This window comes from Natrix helvetica, assembly GCF_964273705.1.
Source record: "Natrix helvetica genome assembly, chromosome: 6".
Taxonomy (NCBI): Eukaryota; Metazoa; Chordata; class Lepidosauria; order Squamata; family Natricidae; genus Natrix; species Natrix helvetica.
In genome coordinates, this window is record NC_138553.1 from 47,176,586 (window position 1) to 47,195,388 (window position 18,803).

Consider the following 18,803-nt stretch of genomic DNA (forward strand, 5'->3'; position numbering starts at 1 on the left):
AGAAAAACTGGAAACTGATAACCTATTACTGCTGTAAACTGAATTACTATAAGAAAATAAAATGTGGAGAATAAACAAAAGCAGATTGACTGTTTATTGGTAAATTATAGGTTGCAACTCACACACATTGTAGTATTTGCTTGCTGTGAATGTATTACAACAACGGGTAAGTACTTGGAATGCTACATCTTATTTCAGTGACTTTTAAAATTAGTTCTTGTAACAACCTTTTAAACAGAATTCTTGCCATAATCTTGATCACAGCACAAATGTAATTCATCCTTTATCATTTCACCAAAGAAATACAAGTATGGTAACCATGGCCTAAAGAACGCAACTCGAGTAGACCACCAAAACTTCATTGGGTTCAGAGGCAAAGATAGAGCTTTCACATTGGGAACAGATTGTAAGCTTCTCTAAGCACAAAACAACTGTCTGCCTCTTGTTTTAACCAGCATTAAGGGATCTGTCAGACTAGTTTTTTCACATCAGCTTTAAGCTCTTTTTGAGATAATCTTAGCTTGGGTAGCCAATAACCACTTAGATATAAGAAATCTGGAAAACAACTAAAAATCATTGTTAAGCACCTTCCATTGTTTCCGCAGTGTTTGGCCTACAGTATTTGGATCAGTTTAGGTAAGTAAATCAGTTTCAGATTTAGAAGATAATACATACTTTACTTCTGTGGCCCCATAAGAATATTAAGATTTCTTTATATTAAATATAAAGAATAAACTCTGAATTATCAGTCTTCATTATGTACAGTATACATGTGCTTACTGTTTTTGCAATTTTCAAAACTAAACTGGAGAATGTTATGATCACACTGTCAATTGCAGTGCAATGTTTAAAAGTTTATATCTTTTGGAAAATAAATATATTTCTGTAAACATTCAAAATTGCATTCTGTTATTCTACATGTAGGAACGGCTGTTTGTACTGCAGCTAGCAAAAATATGTTAGCAATATCATTTCAATAGGCTGTCTGCAGACTGGACAAGGTTTGTTCCTTTTCTTCAGCTTTTTTGCACATACAAAACATGACATTAAGTGTCCTGTCCTTCCATGTACTATGCAACCATTTTTAGGTCTTGTCTGACATATGACACAAGGCTCTACACTGGAGACAGGCTGCCCCAGTTCCAGTTTTTCTTCTTTGTCTTCAATGTCTTCTTTCTCAGATTCTTTATAGTCTTCTTGGCTACTATAAACCATACTGCTAGATGTAGATGGCTGTGAATATGCCTCACTTTCCTGAGATTCGGGACTTTGTTCTGCACTTTCCTCTTCTTTATCTTCATTAATTTTCCCTTTCTTACAGTCAGGAAAATCAAAGCCCTCCTCAGGATCTAACGGTGAGCAATTTAGAAATTTGTTGTTCTTGGCTATGTCAGTCTTTTTATCAGGAAGCCAATCCTTCCGAAGAGTCCAGCATCTTGGGCAATGGGATGGAAGAGGTGGGTTCATTTCATTGCACTTTGAGCATTTCCAATAATCCTTTGGTGAATTAAATAGAAATAATCTGTGTTAAAGCAAATGATTTATCAAAATAAAAGATAAACTATAAAGTTCTTTGTACAAACATGATGGGCTCTAAGAAGATATCAGAAGGGGTCATATTTGTAACCAAAACTACCCTCTCTGATTATTGCAAACCATATTTGTACAAAATAAACATGTAAAGTCAAAGCAATGGCATTTGCCATAGATGCATGGTAATCTAGAAAGATGTTAAAGAGCTAATAATATTGGATGATTTCTCATATATAAAAATGTAAAGCCTATACTACTTCTACGTTCATGAAAGATTGAAGCTTTGTATATAAATAGCAATTGATTGGAAGTCCTAAGTCAGATGCTTTGGCCTCTGGTAAGATATGAGGTGAATATATTCTGAAAGGCAAAATTGTCCATGACTGGAACAAAATTTCATTGTAAAAGTATTTTAACTGGCCAGGATCTGGATTGCTCAATATACCTTAGGGTACAGCTATTCACAACACTTTAGCTTCAGCCACAGAACAGTTGTGCTTAAAGAAAAGTGATTTAAAATTGATACGTTTTTGTCAAGATTATTTCAGATGATGATCCTGACAGGATTTCAGATTTGGTGCCATATTTATTGTAGTGCACTCTGCTGTCCGAGATACTTGATTTCCAGCAGAATGATTTGGTGATATACACAATTCACATTTTGTTACATCAATGCAACCACATTGATCCTATTATTAGGGAAATTATTATCATTCCACATGTAGTAGTTTGGGAAAAGGGAACAATATATATTCTTTCCTAAAGTGTTATTACCCAATAGTGGTGGTGGAGAGCGCTTCCCAAGGGAGAAGAGTGCAATGTGAAGTACAACACATGCTATACATTCAACCAATATGACCCAAGCACCCGATAGGCGACCAAACACTTTTTACCCAGATAGAGAAATGATGGAGACTCAAAGCTTCATGTTCTTGCAAAGGGGATGGTTTGAAACAAACCTTCGTCTCCCTCTGAATGAAAAGTGCGCAGCAGAGTCAAAGAGAGGCAATCCCAATGTGCCGCTCACTCCATCCCACCGTGTCTCAGCTTGCCTGCAACGTGCCAAACAATCACACACATGGGGTGTTCGAATTGCCTGCTCCCCTCATGCCTCTGCCTGTTGCCGGCATCACTGCGCAAGCCTCCCGTGAGTCAGGCAGCCCCGCAGCACGTCTGGATCACCTGTCTTCTCCCCCCCCACCTCTCCCTCTAAGCTCAGAATTAACGGTATTTGCACTGTGCCAAGGGGCTGGCGGGGCTGCATCCAGACACCATTGACACCTGCACACTTGCGGTCTCTCGTGCTGGCTGCATACATTCTCCCAGGTGTATTTTTGGAGTAGGGCTTATATTAGACCCACCCCCAAAAAATCAGGCTAGGGCTTGTTTTTCGGGGTGGGTCTTATTTTCGGGTAAACTGTGTGTGTGTGTGTATACACGTGTACACGTGTGTACACAGACAGATGGGTCATCTGGAATAAATTAAGGAATATGTTGTAAATTCAAAACTACAATTTGTCTCAAATCAAGGTTTTACTTACTGCTAGTGAAATTTCAGGGTCTTCATCAAATGAATCTATATCACTGTCTTCAGTCTGATATATAGTTAATTGATATACCTGATGAAAAATTAAATTGTTTTTAATTAAAATTCACACAAAATATATTTTATAACTCTAAAGTTAATTTGTGAAGTTTTAATTTTCTTTCATTAATGAAAATAAATTTCACCATTATTTTACCATCTGAGAAGAAAATACAGTAATTTCTCCATCCCAAGTCAAATGAATCTTTATTTTTAGAATAGTTTAAAATCAATAAAATCTTATTAGGAATTATCCTTGAGATTCGTGATAAAGATTGTGATAAAAAGGAAAGTTACCAGCTTCCTACTCTTTCAGAATACTTCCAAAATTAGCTATCAATTGTACTACACGATTATTTTAAAAAGCTAGAGGGTCCAGTTCAGAAAACTAAAACATTAATTAGGCTATTCAAGACAATATCTGGCTTCATATAATGTGCTAAACCATATCAAATAACTCACATCCTAACTGCACTATAAGTAAACCCAGCCTTTGTCTAAAAACTTTGGGGAATGGAAGTAAATATGGATTAAGAGAGGAAGGTTTATAGGCATTGCACAGTCTCAGTACATTTTTTTTGACATTATTAGCTATTTTTGGATTTCCAAATTTTTTATACTAATCTTAAAAAGAATTAAGAACTTGTCAGTATACAACTTAATCAGACACATTTGAAAAGACTAATGATGTAGGATTTTGCACTGAAAAGTCCTAGATTTAAAACCTGGACTCCATTTTCAAAATGAGGGGTCTTTGGTGGTCTCTGAGCTTGTTTTCTTGCAGGTGTTTCATTACCCAAACTAGGTAACATCAGTGCTCAGAGCTTTGCCCTAGTTTGGGTAATGAACCATCTGCAAGAAAACAAGCAAGGTAAGAAACCACCAAGAACCCCTAATTTCAACTCCAAGCTACAAATATTCCTCTTTATTGATTTTCAAAATAGAATAAAGAATATGCCATTCAGGGAGGAAGCATTTTCTCCCAGCATCAAACTTTATTTCTTCATTCAGACTCCTTTTATATGTATATATCAGAAGGACTTACACGAAGATCTGATAATAGCGAGTAGCAAAGATAAGCAGAACTTCTGAAACCACAGAAATGTACCTCTAGATTTTGAGAGATTGCTAGTTCACTTGGTTATGTGCACTTTTAAGCATTCCTATATGAAGTTACATTTCTGAAACAACATTCCATCTGATTTTGGTTCAAATATACATACTTCATCATCCTCATCTGTTAGTTCAAACCCTTCTTCATTAGGACTATAGTCTTCTGAGTAGATAGATTCAACTTCAAACTCTACACTGAATTGATCTGAAATCGAATCTTCATCTAACCAGTCTGAATTTTCACTTAAACTGGCACGATCCTAGAGAGAAAGAATGTTTCTGATTAGAATAGTAATGAAATTTAAGAGATGAGGTCCCTAAAATTATAATGCATATATAGGATGAAAAAGAGCATCTGAAATAATGGAAACAAAATGTGCTAATAGGATACAAACTTCTAGTAAGTAGTTAATTTTATTTATTTGTTTATCAAAGTACAGGAACCCCTTGATTTACAACCATTCATTTGATCTTTTGAAGTTAGGACAGTATTGAAAAAAGTGACATATGACTAGTCTCTGCACTTATGAATGCTGTAGTATCCCCATAGTCACATGATCAAAAGCCAGATGCTTGACGACCAGCAGGTATTTACAATGGTTCCAGTGTCTCTGGGTTACACAATCACCATTTGCGAACTGCCCAGGGGCCTTTCAACAAGCAAAGTCAATGGGGGAGGCCAGATTCATTTAACAACCATGTGATTTGCTCAACAATCATGGCAAAAAGGATTGTAAAATTGGGCATGACTCACTTAATGACCACATCAGTTTAGCAATCCCAATTGGTTCAGGTCCCAATTATGGTCCAAGCTCCTACAATGAAAATTGCATATTCCCTGAAGTAGAGGGGCATTGCTATGGGAAAAAAATATTTTCTTTCTTTAAAAACAAGGCTACTTCCATAAGTAAAAAATAAACATTAATCTTTTGAAAGAAAGAACATTATTGAAATGGCATGGGTATGAACTGAACAGAAGTGACAAATTATGTTTCAGCAACAATGATCATAAGGCATGAGTTGTCATACAGTTTTAGGAATTGCCTTACCATGGTTCTGTGCGGAACATTTAGCATTTTAGCAGGTGGTGTGTTACACACAAGTCTTAAAAATTATTTAGACAGCATTATATTGTACTGTGCTAGTTTTCAGTCTGTAGAGGCAAGTTCTGATATCACTGAATATTAATGATTCACTATTGCATTATGCTTTGTCAAATCAAATGTTGCCGAAAATGCCAGTCAACACTGAAATGCTATTACCTATTCTGCAAATTCAAAATCATATTTTAATAAAAGCTTCCTCTATTTTACAATATCTAATTTAACAAACCATTGGCTTATTTAAGCAGAATAAACAGGTTTTGCAAAATTTGTACTGTGACTGGATTTACAGAAAAGCTCTAGTCTAGATGTAACAATCTACTAGCTAAGAATACATTGCAGTTAAAGTTGCTGAAGCCCCTAAGAAAGGAAGGACAAGGATATTTACGTTTGAAAACATATAGTGGATGGAGGTGGACAAAATACAGCATCTTAAAATATGCAACTCAGACTAATAATAACAAATTTTACAGTGGTAATTCCATTTTACAAATTATGTAAATTAATCAACAAAAAGAGGGTTTAAACTATGAAAGCTAACAGTCATAGTAAATATACATCAGAATGACTATCTCAATAATAGTAACTGTTGGAAGGATATTGGAGTCCAAGTGGACAATCACTTAAATATAAGCCAGCAGAGTGCTGTAGCTGCCAAAAAAGCCAACACAGTTCTAGGCTGCATTAACAGAGGATAGAATCAAGTTCACATGAAGAGTTACTACCACTTTATAATGCTTTGGTAAGACCATACTTGGACTATTTCATCCAGTTTGGGTTACCACAATATAAAAAAGATGTTGAAACTCTAGAAAGAATGCAGAGAAGAGCAACAAAGATTATTAGGGGATTGGATTATTAGGCTAAAACATATGAAGAATGGTTTTAGAAATTGGGTATGTGTAGTTTAATGAAAAGAAGGATTAGGGATGACATGATATCAATATCTAAGGGGCTGCCAGAAAGAAAAGGGGGTCAACCTATTCTCCAAACCACCTGAAGGCAGAAGAAGCAATGGATGGAAACTAAATCAAGGAGAGAACCAGCCTAGAACTAAGGAGAAGTTTCCTGACAGTTATACTCTTACCATTGGAGGTTTTAAAGAAAAGATTGTACAAGTATTTGTCTGAAATGGCATAGGGTTTTCTGCTTGAGCAGAGGGTTAACTAGAAGACCTCCAGGTTTCCTTCCAATTCTGTTATCTTTTTGGTGGGTATATTTCAATGCAACAGAATTGGAGTAAAACATACTAAATATTAAAGGGAAAAGTTTTCCTCTTGTATACAGTGCTATACATGAGAGCTTATTGTTTCTAGTACTTCCAAAGAGGCCTTTCAGCCTCTCATTTCATGAAAAATTTTCTCAGTCATTTACTGTCTTAGAATACGGACATGAATTCAATACTTTCCTATTTCTGATGGGGAAACTCTACAGATAACAAATTAGCAGGTTTACTGAGAAGCCTTGACTAGTTTTCTTCTTTTTTGATATGTCAGGTTAAAATACATCATATCATTTTCTCATGCTATTATCATTTACTTCCAGTGGTACAGGTTTAATAGTTAAGTTTCTTGTTTAAAAATTCAAACTAGGATCTACTTACTGGACTTGGTGAGGAATTGATTGAACTGCTGCTGTTGCTTCGCTCACAATGTAGTACACACCATTTAAGACTTTCATCAAATGTAAGAGAAATACTGTCAGATTTCTGCCTTTTTCTTTGTCTTTCATAATTCACATCTTCTGAAGCACTTTCTTCTATTGGAAAAAAAACTCTCTTAAGCAAATTACCAAATCTCTGATTTTGTGTTAGAAAAGAACTGAATGATGAAACTCTACTATGCAATTCCTAAACTTCAGAAAGTGTAGGTGATTGATATGTTTTATTCTTATCATTCTGAGAACTAAATCTTCTTTCCATATTCTGAAAGAAAATTACCAGTACTACCTAAAACGTTTGCATAAAATACTAACGGCTCACTAAGACATCTATTGACATGCCCCCCAAAAGTTACATGTTTTCAATGTAATTCCAAATTACGAGAAATTGTTCATTGGATTGCTATCTTTAAAAGAAGCACTCCTAAATATTTTTAAAAGCAGACATTATTTTATAAAGATTAAAAAAGCTTCTACTTGACAGTAGTAATTGTAACTATATTTAAAATGTTTCTAGTACAATTGTTTTTCACTAAATCAGTTGGAACAGTGTGAAATAAATTGATCTATAGGATAAATAATATTCAGGATACAAACAATAAACAAAGCTGCTGTATCTCATTTAGCTATATCTCCACAACACACTGCATTAGACAAACAAGTTACATTCCAGTGTTAAATTTGAGGCCAACAGTCAATGTATTAAAGAGTATAAGAAGTCAGTTCTCAATCAGAGGTTAGCCAATAATAAACAACTCTATTTCCACACAATGTATACAATCACATTAGTAGTCAATGATTACCTTTGAAAATTCAAATGATTCTAAGGACTGAAACATAACACAACAGATTTATATACCTGTTTCACTAGATCTTGTTCTTCGGGAAGTGGTGGCTTCAGTGGCTTCTTGTATTGTGTCCTGTTTAATAATATATTAAATAATTTCAGATTTACATGCGAAAGAATAGAGAGGCAAATACCATATATATTCCTGAGGAATTATCTCAACACAAGGGGACATGCTGCCCCATCTGCCCTGTCAGGGGGGGTATACTGCAATCCGGTCAGTCAAGGAATTTCGGCTGGTGAGGTCCAGAAGAGCCTTCTCTCATGTGGCTCCTACTCTTTAGAACATATTACCTCCTGGGGAAGATTCCTTTTTCCTCCCTTTTTACATCATTTTAATTCCTTTATTTGGGGTGGAGTCGGGGTAACTAAATGGTGTTTACTGGCCAGATGCCCTTCCTGACACCTACATGGAGTTCGCAGCAGATATTTTCTCTTTATACCCTGATAGAGAAACCTCTGCTGCTACCTAGGATTGAACTTTGAACCTTCTGACTGGAAGGCAAGCATGTCTTCACCTCTAGGCCACCATACCGCTCCCTCCTGACCTTTCATAAGGACCTGAAAACCTGTTTCTGCCAATTGGCTTGGGGCCCCAATAGGGGAATGCTATGCTGGAGATGGTTGGTAGATTAATAACTGATCCCACCTCACCACCCGCACAACTTGTTACCTCCTCCCCATATTTTTACCATAACTTATAATGTTATTGTTATATTTGTAGTTGTACCATTTTGTTGGTTTTAATTTTGTAAGCTGCCCAGAGTTGCCTTGTGGTGAGATGGGTAGCAAATAAATTTAATGAATGAATGAATGAATGAATAAATAAATAAATGTAATATAAATCAGTGATCACCTTTAGAATGTTTCCATTTTCTAGCTGGCATCTGGACTGATTCACAGCTATGTCATTAAAGTCTTTAAAAAAATACATATTGAAAATCACAAAAGAGGAAAGCTGGCAATTCAGACTCACATTTAAAAATAATCTAGTTATTACGTTATAATTATATAAATTTTAATTCCTTAAAATTCAGTAATAAATGTTGACCAATAGAGTTAGAAAGGATTAAACAAATATTTATATAATTGCATTTCAGGATCTATTCTGTTTTCAAAATTTTAACCATGCAACAGTTCAATGGGTTTCTTATTTGCTCTCTGTCCGTCAATTGTAGTGTAAGCTTATTAGAAAAAAAATTAACTTACCTTGCTGGGTGGCTGTTACCAGGTTTTTGGAAATCATCAAATATAACTGCCTTTTAAAAGATAAAATAAGATCTGAGCTTTAGATATAAAGAACAGTGAACAAAAAAAAAAAGATTAAAAAAAAGCTTGTATGTATTCAGAATTTTCTGGGGAAAAAACAGCAAATTGAAAATGGCTGCTAAAAGCAGAGTGAAAGAGGGCTCTAAGCCATTCAGCAATCAGTACAGATCTTTCAGTACATGATTCTCCTCTTCCTCCTCCCAGCCTCTTTTTTTTATTTCTCTGCATTCTGACAACTGCTTGAACCTTGCAGTTCTCTTGGCAACATTTTTGGAAGTGGTTTGCCCTTGCCCTGTTCCTAGACTGAAAGAAAGTGATTATTCCAACCTTGTACAACTGACCGTGCCTAAAATATGACAATTAGGCAGGATTGGAATTAAATCTACATTTACCTTGATACCATTTACTTATATCAACTAACAGCCTACTTGACACTTATTAATCATATGTCCACTTCTAAAGCTAGACGTGTTGGTTGAAATAGCATATTTTACTCCCCCCACCCCCAAATTCTAAATGGCCATATTAAGGCTACATTCAGATCCAGCCATATGATATAATATTAAACTGCTGGGTTAGCACTTTGTATCCAGATTCCAGCCTATCTTCAGTCTTGACCCAAAGTCATCCAGGGTTTCCAAGGATGATTAGAAGCTGTATCCTCAGTGCCAGCCCAACACCTGAAACACTATATCACACTGGCTATAGTACGTTTAAAAAAATCTAGAAGAAACTCTTATCTACAGCCCCCAATAATCAGCACGGGTTCCTTTGCAAACAGGTTTGTGAGCTCTCACATAAGTATATAAATGCAAGTATTTGTAAATAAATATTGCCAAAATTTGGATGATTTTCTTGTAGACAGTATTTTAGTTTACAGTATATTTATTACAGGTACTAAGGAAATACAATACAGAACTATAAAAGGTTACATTAAATTTCTACATTAAAAATAAGTTTACTATAAGCATGTAGACAATCTGAATTGATATGTTTGTAGCACATAAAGTCATGCCAATAAAACTTTAGCAAAGCATTTAAGACCAATCTACAAGTTTGGGTATTTTTTACCTGTGTTCTTTTATAGAGAAACTCTGTACTCCAAACAGATCCCCCAGAAGGTCATTTGCACAGTGTACAATATGCTGTTGCTTTTCATCATATAGACGTTTAGACATAATATATTGGCCAATATAGAACAAAATCTACAACAACAAACATTAAACAGTTTTATAACACAAGATTTAGAAAGTAGAATTTGTATTGCATTTACTAGAGTTTGCTGCAATTATTGTTTTTTATAATTTCACCAAATGGAGCTGGCTGAGATAGTGTGAGAAAATGCATTGATTTTAATGCTGATTTGAAGCCCCTTTTGATTTTTTGCATGAACCAGAAAAAATATTAAGAAAAATATTAAATTAGAAATAAAAGTAGATAAAAAATGGAAGTTAATGTTGTAAACTTAGTGTTTAATGTAAATCAATATATATACCTGTTGTAAAGGAAAGATGGAGGTAACTTATTTGTATTTATAAAGAATAAAGAATGAAAAAGGAAAATAAAAATAAATTAAAAGGTTCTAAAATAATAAAAAGGATCTTTTTAGTTCTACATTTTTGATTTTGCTTTTTTTATTCTTTTTTCTCCTCTTTTTCATTTTTGACCTTAAATATTATTTTTGTTAGTTTCCATTTATCTTAAAATCTAATAGGGTTATTTTTAAAATTAGAAATTAATTATTTTTATTTAGAAATATTCACAATGTTGAAAATAATTCTTTGAAAATGGGTAACTTTGGAAAACAGAATATGGGTCTTGTGTTTGCTTTAATATATAAAGCTAAGATAAAGTAACAACCTCAGCTTCTCAGCTCTGTAGTATTCTTCACTCTTCAGCCATAGGTTAACTCAACATGTTGTTCAATGTATGAAAAATAAATACCTAAATCATTTTCACTTCATATGTTGATTGCAATAAATCTATTTACCTCCTTCATGGTAAAAGTATCCTTTTCTGCACCAGCAAACTGTAGAAGTTTCATAAGCAGTGGTTTGGGTTTAATCTGAAAATATAAATAAAGATGCAGCTTGTTAAGTTGTGTCTTGTTCAAAATATGGGAAATGTTTCAAAACCTAACCTAACTCTAAAGTTTTTAATATGCTCAACAGTAGCAAATATTTGAGGTCAACTTCAAAAATTTAAAAGCAGAAGGGGAAAAAAGCACAATTTCCTAAAACTTGTTTCTATCATGTCCAAACAGAGAATGCTATTTTATTTAAAATCTTGTATTCTGCGTACTTATCATGAGATGGGCTGAAACTGGCTCTTAACATATTCACATGAGATACAATAACATAACCAAAACTAAATAAATAACAGAACAGCTTTAAACACATGAAATGAAAAACAGCCACACATGGGCGTTGATAACCACGGAATCTTATTTTGATGCCTAAAGGAATGTTGGGGCTTTTTAGATACTATGTTGCCACTATTTGTAAATTATTTGAATACAGCTGATCAAACAGAATAGCTTCATAAGTATATATTCCACATTTTTTTTAAATGACAAAGGTGACCTAAGTTTTAGATTTCCCTTAAGAATTTAACCAGCCAGTCTTCAGCCCTGAACTAGGAAGTTGAAAACTTCCCTCTACCAACCCACAAGTAGGAAGGTGAAGTTTGTGTAATATTCTTATTTCAAGCTAAATTACAATTCACCACAAAATGGTACCATGCCTAAAATATGACAATTAGGCAGGATTGGAATTAAATCTACATTTACCTTGATACCATTTACTTATACCAACTAACAGCCTACTTGACACTTATTAATCATCTGTCCACTTCTAAAGCTAGACGTGTTGGTTGAAATAGCATATTTTACTCCCCCCCCCCCAAAAAATTCTAAATGGCCATATTAAGGCTACATTCAGATCCAGCCATATGATATAATATTAAGCTGCTGGGTTAGCACTTTGTATCCAGATTCCAGCCTATCTTCAGTCTTGACCCAAAGTCATCCAGGGTTTCCAAGGCTAAAAGATGACTAGAAGCTGTATCCTCAGTGCCAGCCCAACACCTGAAACACTGTATCACACTGGCTATAGTAGGTTAAAAAATTTTTAGAAGAAACTCTTATCTACAGCCCCCAATAATCAGCACGGGTTCCTTTGCAAACAGGTTCATGAGCTCTCACAGAAGTATATAAATGCAAGTATTTGTAAATTATTTGAATACAGCTGATCAAACAGAATAGCTTCATAAGTATATATTCCACATTTTTTTTAAATGACAAAGGTGACCTAGGTTTCAGATTTCCCTTAAGAATTTAACCAGCCAGTCTTCAGCCCTGAACTAGGAAGTTGAAAACATCCCTCTACCAACCCACAAGTAGGAAGGTGAAGTTTGTGTAATATTCTTATTTCAAGCTAAATTACAATTCACCACAAATTACAATGTCATCTAGCAATTTTTTATACCTTTCAAGTGACAGATTATACCTTGCACCTGAGAAATTTATGCCAAGAAATCTCATTAGCCTGAACTTCCCAGCACATTTTATAGCTTTTTCATTGGGTCTTTGGCTTCATGTAAATAATCATCTCAGGAATAATTACACCAAAGCATGTTTTTAAAGTCCAATGGATTTTTCCCAAGCAAATTAACAGTAGCTTTTTTCTGAATTTCTAAACTGAGACACTGCAAAGGATTTTGAACAATGAAGTGGATCAGAGTTCTCAGATTTAAAAAAACCTATTAGTAGCTTTCCCTCATTGGCTAAATCAGCCTGTCATTTGCTGATCTCAGGATGCTGACAGAATCCCTCATTGCAATTCCTAAACCATGGTTTAAAACTTAAAACGTGTGACCCACCTAACTTTTTAACAACAACCCCCCCATTACTTTTAAAGAACCCTCATCTAACATGGGGTGCGTACATACAGAATAAACAACACTAACAAACCGCCCTCCTTCCTATTGTGCTGTCGGCAGGGGCTCAACAGGGGCCTCGGGAAAATGCAACCGTCACTGAAGGGCCTCGGCATCGCCACACACGCTTACCAGGCCTTCTTCATCCGAGCGGCCAATGACAGCTGAGCCAGCGGCAGGCTGGTTGGTCGCAGAAGCCATTTTAGTATTGCACATTTGCCTGGTAGGGAGGAAAGAAAAGAAAAGAAAACCAAATAAGACGAGGCGGTGCATTAGACGACAGAGCAGCAAAACCCAAAGTACCCCAATGACTTTACCGTAAGGAGCCTTGCAGCTACGCGATTTCAAGTGCCTCGCAAGAGCCGAGCATAAATAGTAACCCCGCGACCTCGTTTTACGGGCATGCCTGGACTTCACTCCTCCAAACAGAACGGCGAGGCATGTCCGAGCATGACTAGAGAGAGGCGCTGAGTCAACAAGGTAGGAGGGCCGGGAACGGAGCGAAGCCGCCACCCGTCCCCTCCGCTTTTTCCCAACGATCCCTCAAAGCTGAACGCGCCTTCCGGGGAAGCCAGACGAGAAACCCTTCTTCCTGCCCAACTCCCAAACCGCTCCGCGACTCCTTCCCTTGCGCTCGTCCCCCCCCCCCCCTCGCTCGTCAGTTTCTACACGCGCCTCTTTCTCTGTTAGCGAAGACAAACCGCTTCCGCCTAAGAGCGGAGGCGCAATTTCATGCCACGCGTCGCCATTTCGAACCAAGGAGCTCGAAGCTGCTTTCTTTTTTATGCGGCTGCAGAAGCCGCTTCCTGGCAGCGGTTTGCGCGGGTGGCCTACGTGGCGCCGCCAGCCGGGCCTGCTGAAGCTCGCGCCATTTCCCGACTTCCCCCAGCCGGCCCGAGCAAGCGGTTTTCTACGGAAGGGGCCCCTTTTCCCCCCCCCTCAGTGCCTGCCTCGCACTAACGTTCATGTTTCAAACCATGGAGGGAGGGGATCATTTGCTGCTGCATAATTCCTGCATTGCGCTGCATTCCGCGGGTTTAATATTTTTTTTTAAATGCACAAGGTTTATTAGTAAAACTGTCATTCTATCAGCGTGTATATCTCGGTTTGGCTTCGATTATTTTTGGGTCCGTACACAAAACATAAAATCCGATGCACGTTTACTCCGTGTTTTTTCCACAATCTGAGAGGCCCAGATACATTAATATTGTGGAGACCGTGAGTTCTACTGCCTTAGCCATGAAAGCCAGCTGAGTGACTGGGCCAATCACTCAGATCAGCTCATCTCACAGGTTGGTTTTTGGGAAAATTGGAGGAAAGTGTTGAATAAGTTTGCTGCCTTGAGTTATTTGTAAAAATAGGCTGGAAGCGTAATGTACCACAGTACATTTAGGTGTAAAATTCTATGTATGTCAAAGGACAGCTTAAGAGACTTGCCCTGACATGTACATTTGTGCTAACCTCTTGTCAGATTATGGAAAATACAGCTCAGCTGCTCCAGTGACCTTCACCTGTTGGGTTCTATGAATGTTTCAATTGTAATTCTTAATACAGTAAATATTGATAAATATAATCCAGACAGATAAAAGCTATTTTTGGGGTTCCCCATAATTTTTAAAAATGGGAAAGAACTGAGCAAAAAGTTTTCACACAACAATAGGGCACCAAATTCAAACAAAATAGGTTCTGTGAGAGAATGTACAAAAGTAATCAGAAAAACTATTTGGTTTAGCGGTTAAGGTATCAGATAAGAAACTAGGAGACTGCTAGTTCTAGTTCCAACATTTGCATGAAGTCAGCTGGTCAATTTTGGACCACAGACTCACCCTCTGCACTAGGAAACAGACAGTGACAAACTACTTTCAAAATTTTGCCAAGAAAACTACAGGGACATGTCCAGGCAGTTCCCAGGAGTCAAAAGTGACTTGAAAGCAAAAATAAAATAATAAATTGTGTCATGAGTAAGCAGTATACACAACCTTTATCCTTATAGATAAACTTCTGAAGCCATGACAGCTTTAGATAGCTTTAGATTTTAAGAAGGGACATTGTGTATTTCTAGATGACAAAGTTATTAGTGCCTATTACCATTTTCCCCGAAAATACAACATGCCCTGAAAATAAGGCCATGCCATATTTTTCAGGTGGGCAAAAATATAAGCCCTCCCCCCAAAATAAACCACCTGGACAACCCCTTCCCCTCCAGCCAGGCAGAGCGCCACTCACCAACCTAGAGGTATCCTGAAGGCACCAAACCAGAGGGGGCAAAGGCGCTCACGTTACTTGGTGCCTTTGGGATACCGCTAGGTTAGTGAGTGGCGCTGTGCCCAGCTGGAGAGAGGGGTTGCTGGGGGGGCTGCTCTCTTGCGAACGGGCTCCCAAAGAGCCAGGCACAGTCTCGGGCGAACAGCTGAGGCGACCATGCTTATGAACAGCCGCCTGGCAGCTCCCCTCTCCAGCCAGGCAGAGTGCCATTCACTGACCTAGCGAATCCCAAAGGCGCCAAGATGCGTGGCGCTCTGCCCGTCCCCCAGCTCCCGCGTCTTGGCACATTCTGGATACCCCCTAGGTCAGTGCATGGTGCTCTGCCCCACCAGTGTCTTCCAGCAGCCGGCCCACAGCCATAGAGTGCATTCCCAGAGCGGCTGCTGCCGGAAGACTTGGCAGCTGATCTCCGGAGTTTGGAAGCCGGGGAAGAAGTTATGCTTGGAGCGTGCTGGCGGCACAGCCCTGGCTCTGCAGGAAGAACTGGGCCAGGGCATGGCGAGGCTGGGAGGCATGCGAGCTGGGGGTGGACAGGCACTTGTGCAACCCCCCTCTCCAGCCGGGCAGAGTGCCATGCACTGACCTAGGAATATCTCGAATGTGCCAAGCCGCGGGAGCTGGTGGGTGGGCAGAGTGCCACATGGCTTGGCGCCTTTGGGATATAGCTAGCTCAGTGAATGGCGCTCTGCCCGGCTGGAGAGGGGGGTTGCTGGGCGGCTGTTCGTGAGCGTGGTCACTTCATGGCTGCTGTGTTGCACTGCTGTGACAGCGCAACACAGCTGTTTGCCCCTGAGGCTATGCATGGCTCTTCGGTAACCCGCTCGCAAGAGCAGCTGCCCGGCAACCCCTAAACAATAAGCAATAAGCCTCCCGATAATAAGGCCAAAGTCATATTTTGTGGGTCAAAAGAAAATTTCTTATTTTCCAGGAAACACGGTATTACCAAAGCAATATTCTACCTTCTGATAGAATAGTCCTGAAAAACAAAAGATTTCCTCTGTGTAGGCTTCACAGCAGGGGTGGGTTCTGGCAGACATTATTGCCAGTTCACTTATGTTTGCGCTGCACACGTTTGATGCACAGTGCACTTAAAATAGTTTTGCGCATTCGCAGGATTGAAAAACAAGATGGCGGAGCCTATGGCAGGGAACCAGTTTGGGGGTGTGGCAGGCCTGTGTCGCAGCCAAACCACTACCGGTTCAGCCGAATTGGTCCGAACTGGTAGGAACCCACCACTGCTTCACAGATATTTCTTTGGTCATTATTGTAAGCATGATCTTTGGTCTGACTCAGCAGGGCGATTTTGAGATTTTCTTTGCCCAAACTTGTTCTGTTCTTAAGCAGCAGCAAATAAATATTATTAATAGTTGAGCATATAACTTAAATATCCAAAACCACATAAAAACTGGCATTTAAATAATAATTGGAACTTTTTCCTCCAGAATTTCTAAAACTCTAAAATGCTTTCAATCTTACAACTGGCCAAGATCTTTATTTTATTCTTTATTTGGCCACTAGGAGAACACTCTTAGATAATTCCATGTTTAAAATGGAGTTGCTCCAGAAATGCGGGTAGATTTCAGTATTTGAAACAGCTTTCCTCTAGATCCATAGACATATGCAACATTCATAATGCCATTGATATATGTTGTATCTAGATTCCAATTATTAGATTAAAGTGGGTCTATTTAATATCTATAACCATAAAAGTGTCTAAGCCATCCCACTTTGGCTTTTTTTTACACTTTTAATTAAACATGCAATATTTATTTCACTTCCCCAGATACTCATTATTGACTATCATACTTTCTCTACTATTTTATTGTTTTATTTGCTAAATTGTGGATTCCCTATGAATTCTATTACAATATGTTAAGTATGAAGAAGAACATGTGAATGAAGGAAAGCAAATATGATTAAATTAATGAGTTATTTACTCTTTTTGCTTGCCTTCCCTAGAATAAACCATGTTCATATACTCTACAAAGTAGCAATCTATCATTCTATTACTGGTATACTCTGACAAATTAAACTGGATGCCTTTGAAAGGTTTCATGTAGGATGCTGAGATACAATCTCTGAATGGGATTTGGAGCTAAAAAATTTTAGGGTTCTTAAGGATAAAATGTGCCCTACCTTTTACAGAAGTGTAATTTACAGTCCTACAAACTGTAGAGCCCTAGTACCTAAGTTGTCAAATCCTCCGTTCTCCTTACTGAATTGACAGCAATTCCTATAGTCTATTTCCCACTAGTAGTGTATATCAGACATGACCCAACAACTAATCATAGAACACTTTCCCCCTGCATTCAAAGTATATAGGAGGTAAAGTATCTAATGACAGAAGCTAGCATTTGTTAAATATAACCTGAAACTCCAGTGCATGTCCATTTTTTATCACATGTTTTCTGATGTGGGATTGATTTCAGTCCTTTGTCTGAATAAAACAATCCAGCTGAGATCTACATATGTTGGTCTGATTGGAATAAATTGTAGAGGTGACTCAGAAATATGATCTTGTGTTCCTTATTTATCCCTTTTTATTTGTTGTAACTTCACTTTTACATGTTTTATTGTGTCACATTTTTTGTTTTCTTCTGAATGTTTCCTTTTGTATTTTGATATGGCCTATTGGGCTAATCAGTAACAACAAAGCTTGGGAATTGTGTTCAAAAACAGCCTCCCCCGCACCCCCGGAAGCCCTCTGGAGGCTTGAAGGACCTTCAGGACGCTTCCCTGAAGCCTCCGGAGCAGTCAAAATGAACCTCCGAGCAAACCGGAAGTCCGTTCCCGAACTTCTGGTTTGCCTGTAGGGCCGTTTTTTTGTGCTCCAGAGGCTTCGGGGAAGCTCATGAAGTCTCCGGAGGGCCTCCAGGGGGGCGGGAGGGGCTCTTTTCACCCTCCCCAGGCTCCTATAGTCTCTGGAGCCTGGGGAGGGCAAAAAATGGCTTTTAAAAAGGGTGAACTCAGCACCTCATGTGCCCTGACAAATGGCTCTGCGTGCCACCTGTGGCACGCGTGCCATAGGTTCGCCATCACTGTGATAGTATGTCAAGGCCTTATGACTTCTTTCACAAGCTATAACTGCTTGCCCTATATCCAAGGAAAAAAAAACCAATATGATTTAATGCTCCATCTTGAAATTCTCCCTGAACTAGTAAAACCTCTTTAAAAGCTGTTTAAAACAACTTCATGAAATCATTTTTCTGTGATAAAAATAAGCAATATTTTTAATATAAGTAGAGCTTTTTCATCCAGGCTCTGCAATAATTTGGGACAAGATTTTTTTTTTAATTGGTATGGTTGCAGCTATGTTAAATGTAGAGTGCCCTACTCAAATTTAAAAAACTATTCTAATTTCAAGAGCATTATTTTTCTAGTACATTGTGTGGTGTGTGTGTGTGTGTGTGTGTGCGTGTGTGTGAAATATATATATGCCTTCTAGTTAGCTTTGACACCTAGCCACTGCCTGGGAAATTCCATGAAATTTTTG

At 38.0% G+C, this 18,803-nt stretch overlaps 1 protein-coding gene across 1 annotated transcript; it reads right to left on the reverse strand.

Moving 5' to 3' along the window:
- Positions 1–71: 71 nt before the first annotated feature.
- MDM2 (MDM2 proto-oncogene) lies at positions 72–13,668 on the reverse strand. Its single transcript, XM_081958152.1, has 11 exons — positions 13,363–13,668; positions 13,178–13,265; positions 11,100–11,174; positions 10,181–10,314; positions 9,050–9,099; positions 8,697–8,758; positions 7,853–7,913; positions 6,938–7,092; positions 4,342–4,491; positions 3,075–3,152; positions 72–1,497 (listed from the first exon to the last, which is right to left on the reverse strand). Exons 2-11 carry the CDS (start codon positions 13,259–13,261, stop codon positions 946–948), a joined length of 1,401 nt encoding a protein of 466 aa, XP_081814278.1. The 5' UTR covers positions 13,262–13,265; positions 13,363–13,668; the 3' UTR covers positions 72–945.
- Positions 13,669–18,803: the final 5,135 nt, after the last annotated feature.

Bases quoted from the DNA above. Each gene is read 5' to 3' on its own strand.
- MDM2 (XM_081958152.1), bottom strand. From the start codon at position 13,261: ATGTGCAATACTAAAATGGCTTCTGCGACCAACCAGCCTGCCGCTGGC. The intron at 11,175-13,177 runs GTAAGCGTGTGT...TTATATTTTCAG, and splicing joins GCTCGGATGAAGAAGGCCTG to ATTAAACCCAAACCACTGCT. The intron at 8,759-9,049 runs GTAAGTTAATTT...ATTTTTTTAAAG, and splicing joins GGTAACAGCCACCCAGCAAG to ACTTTAATGACATAGCTGTG.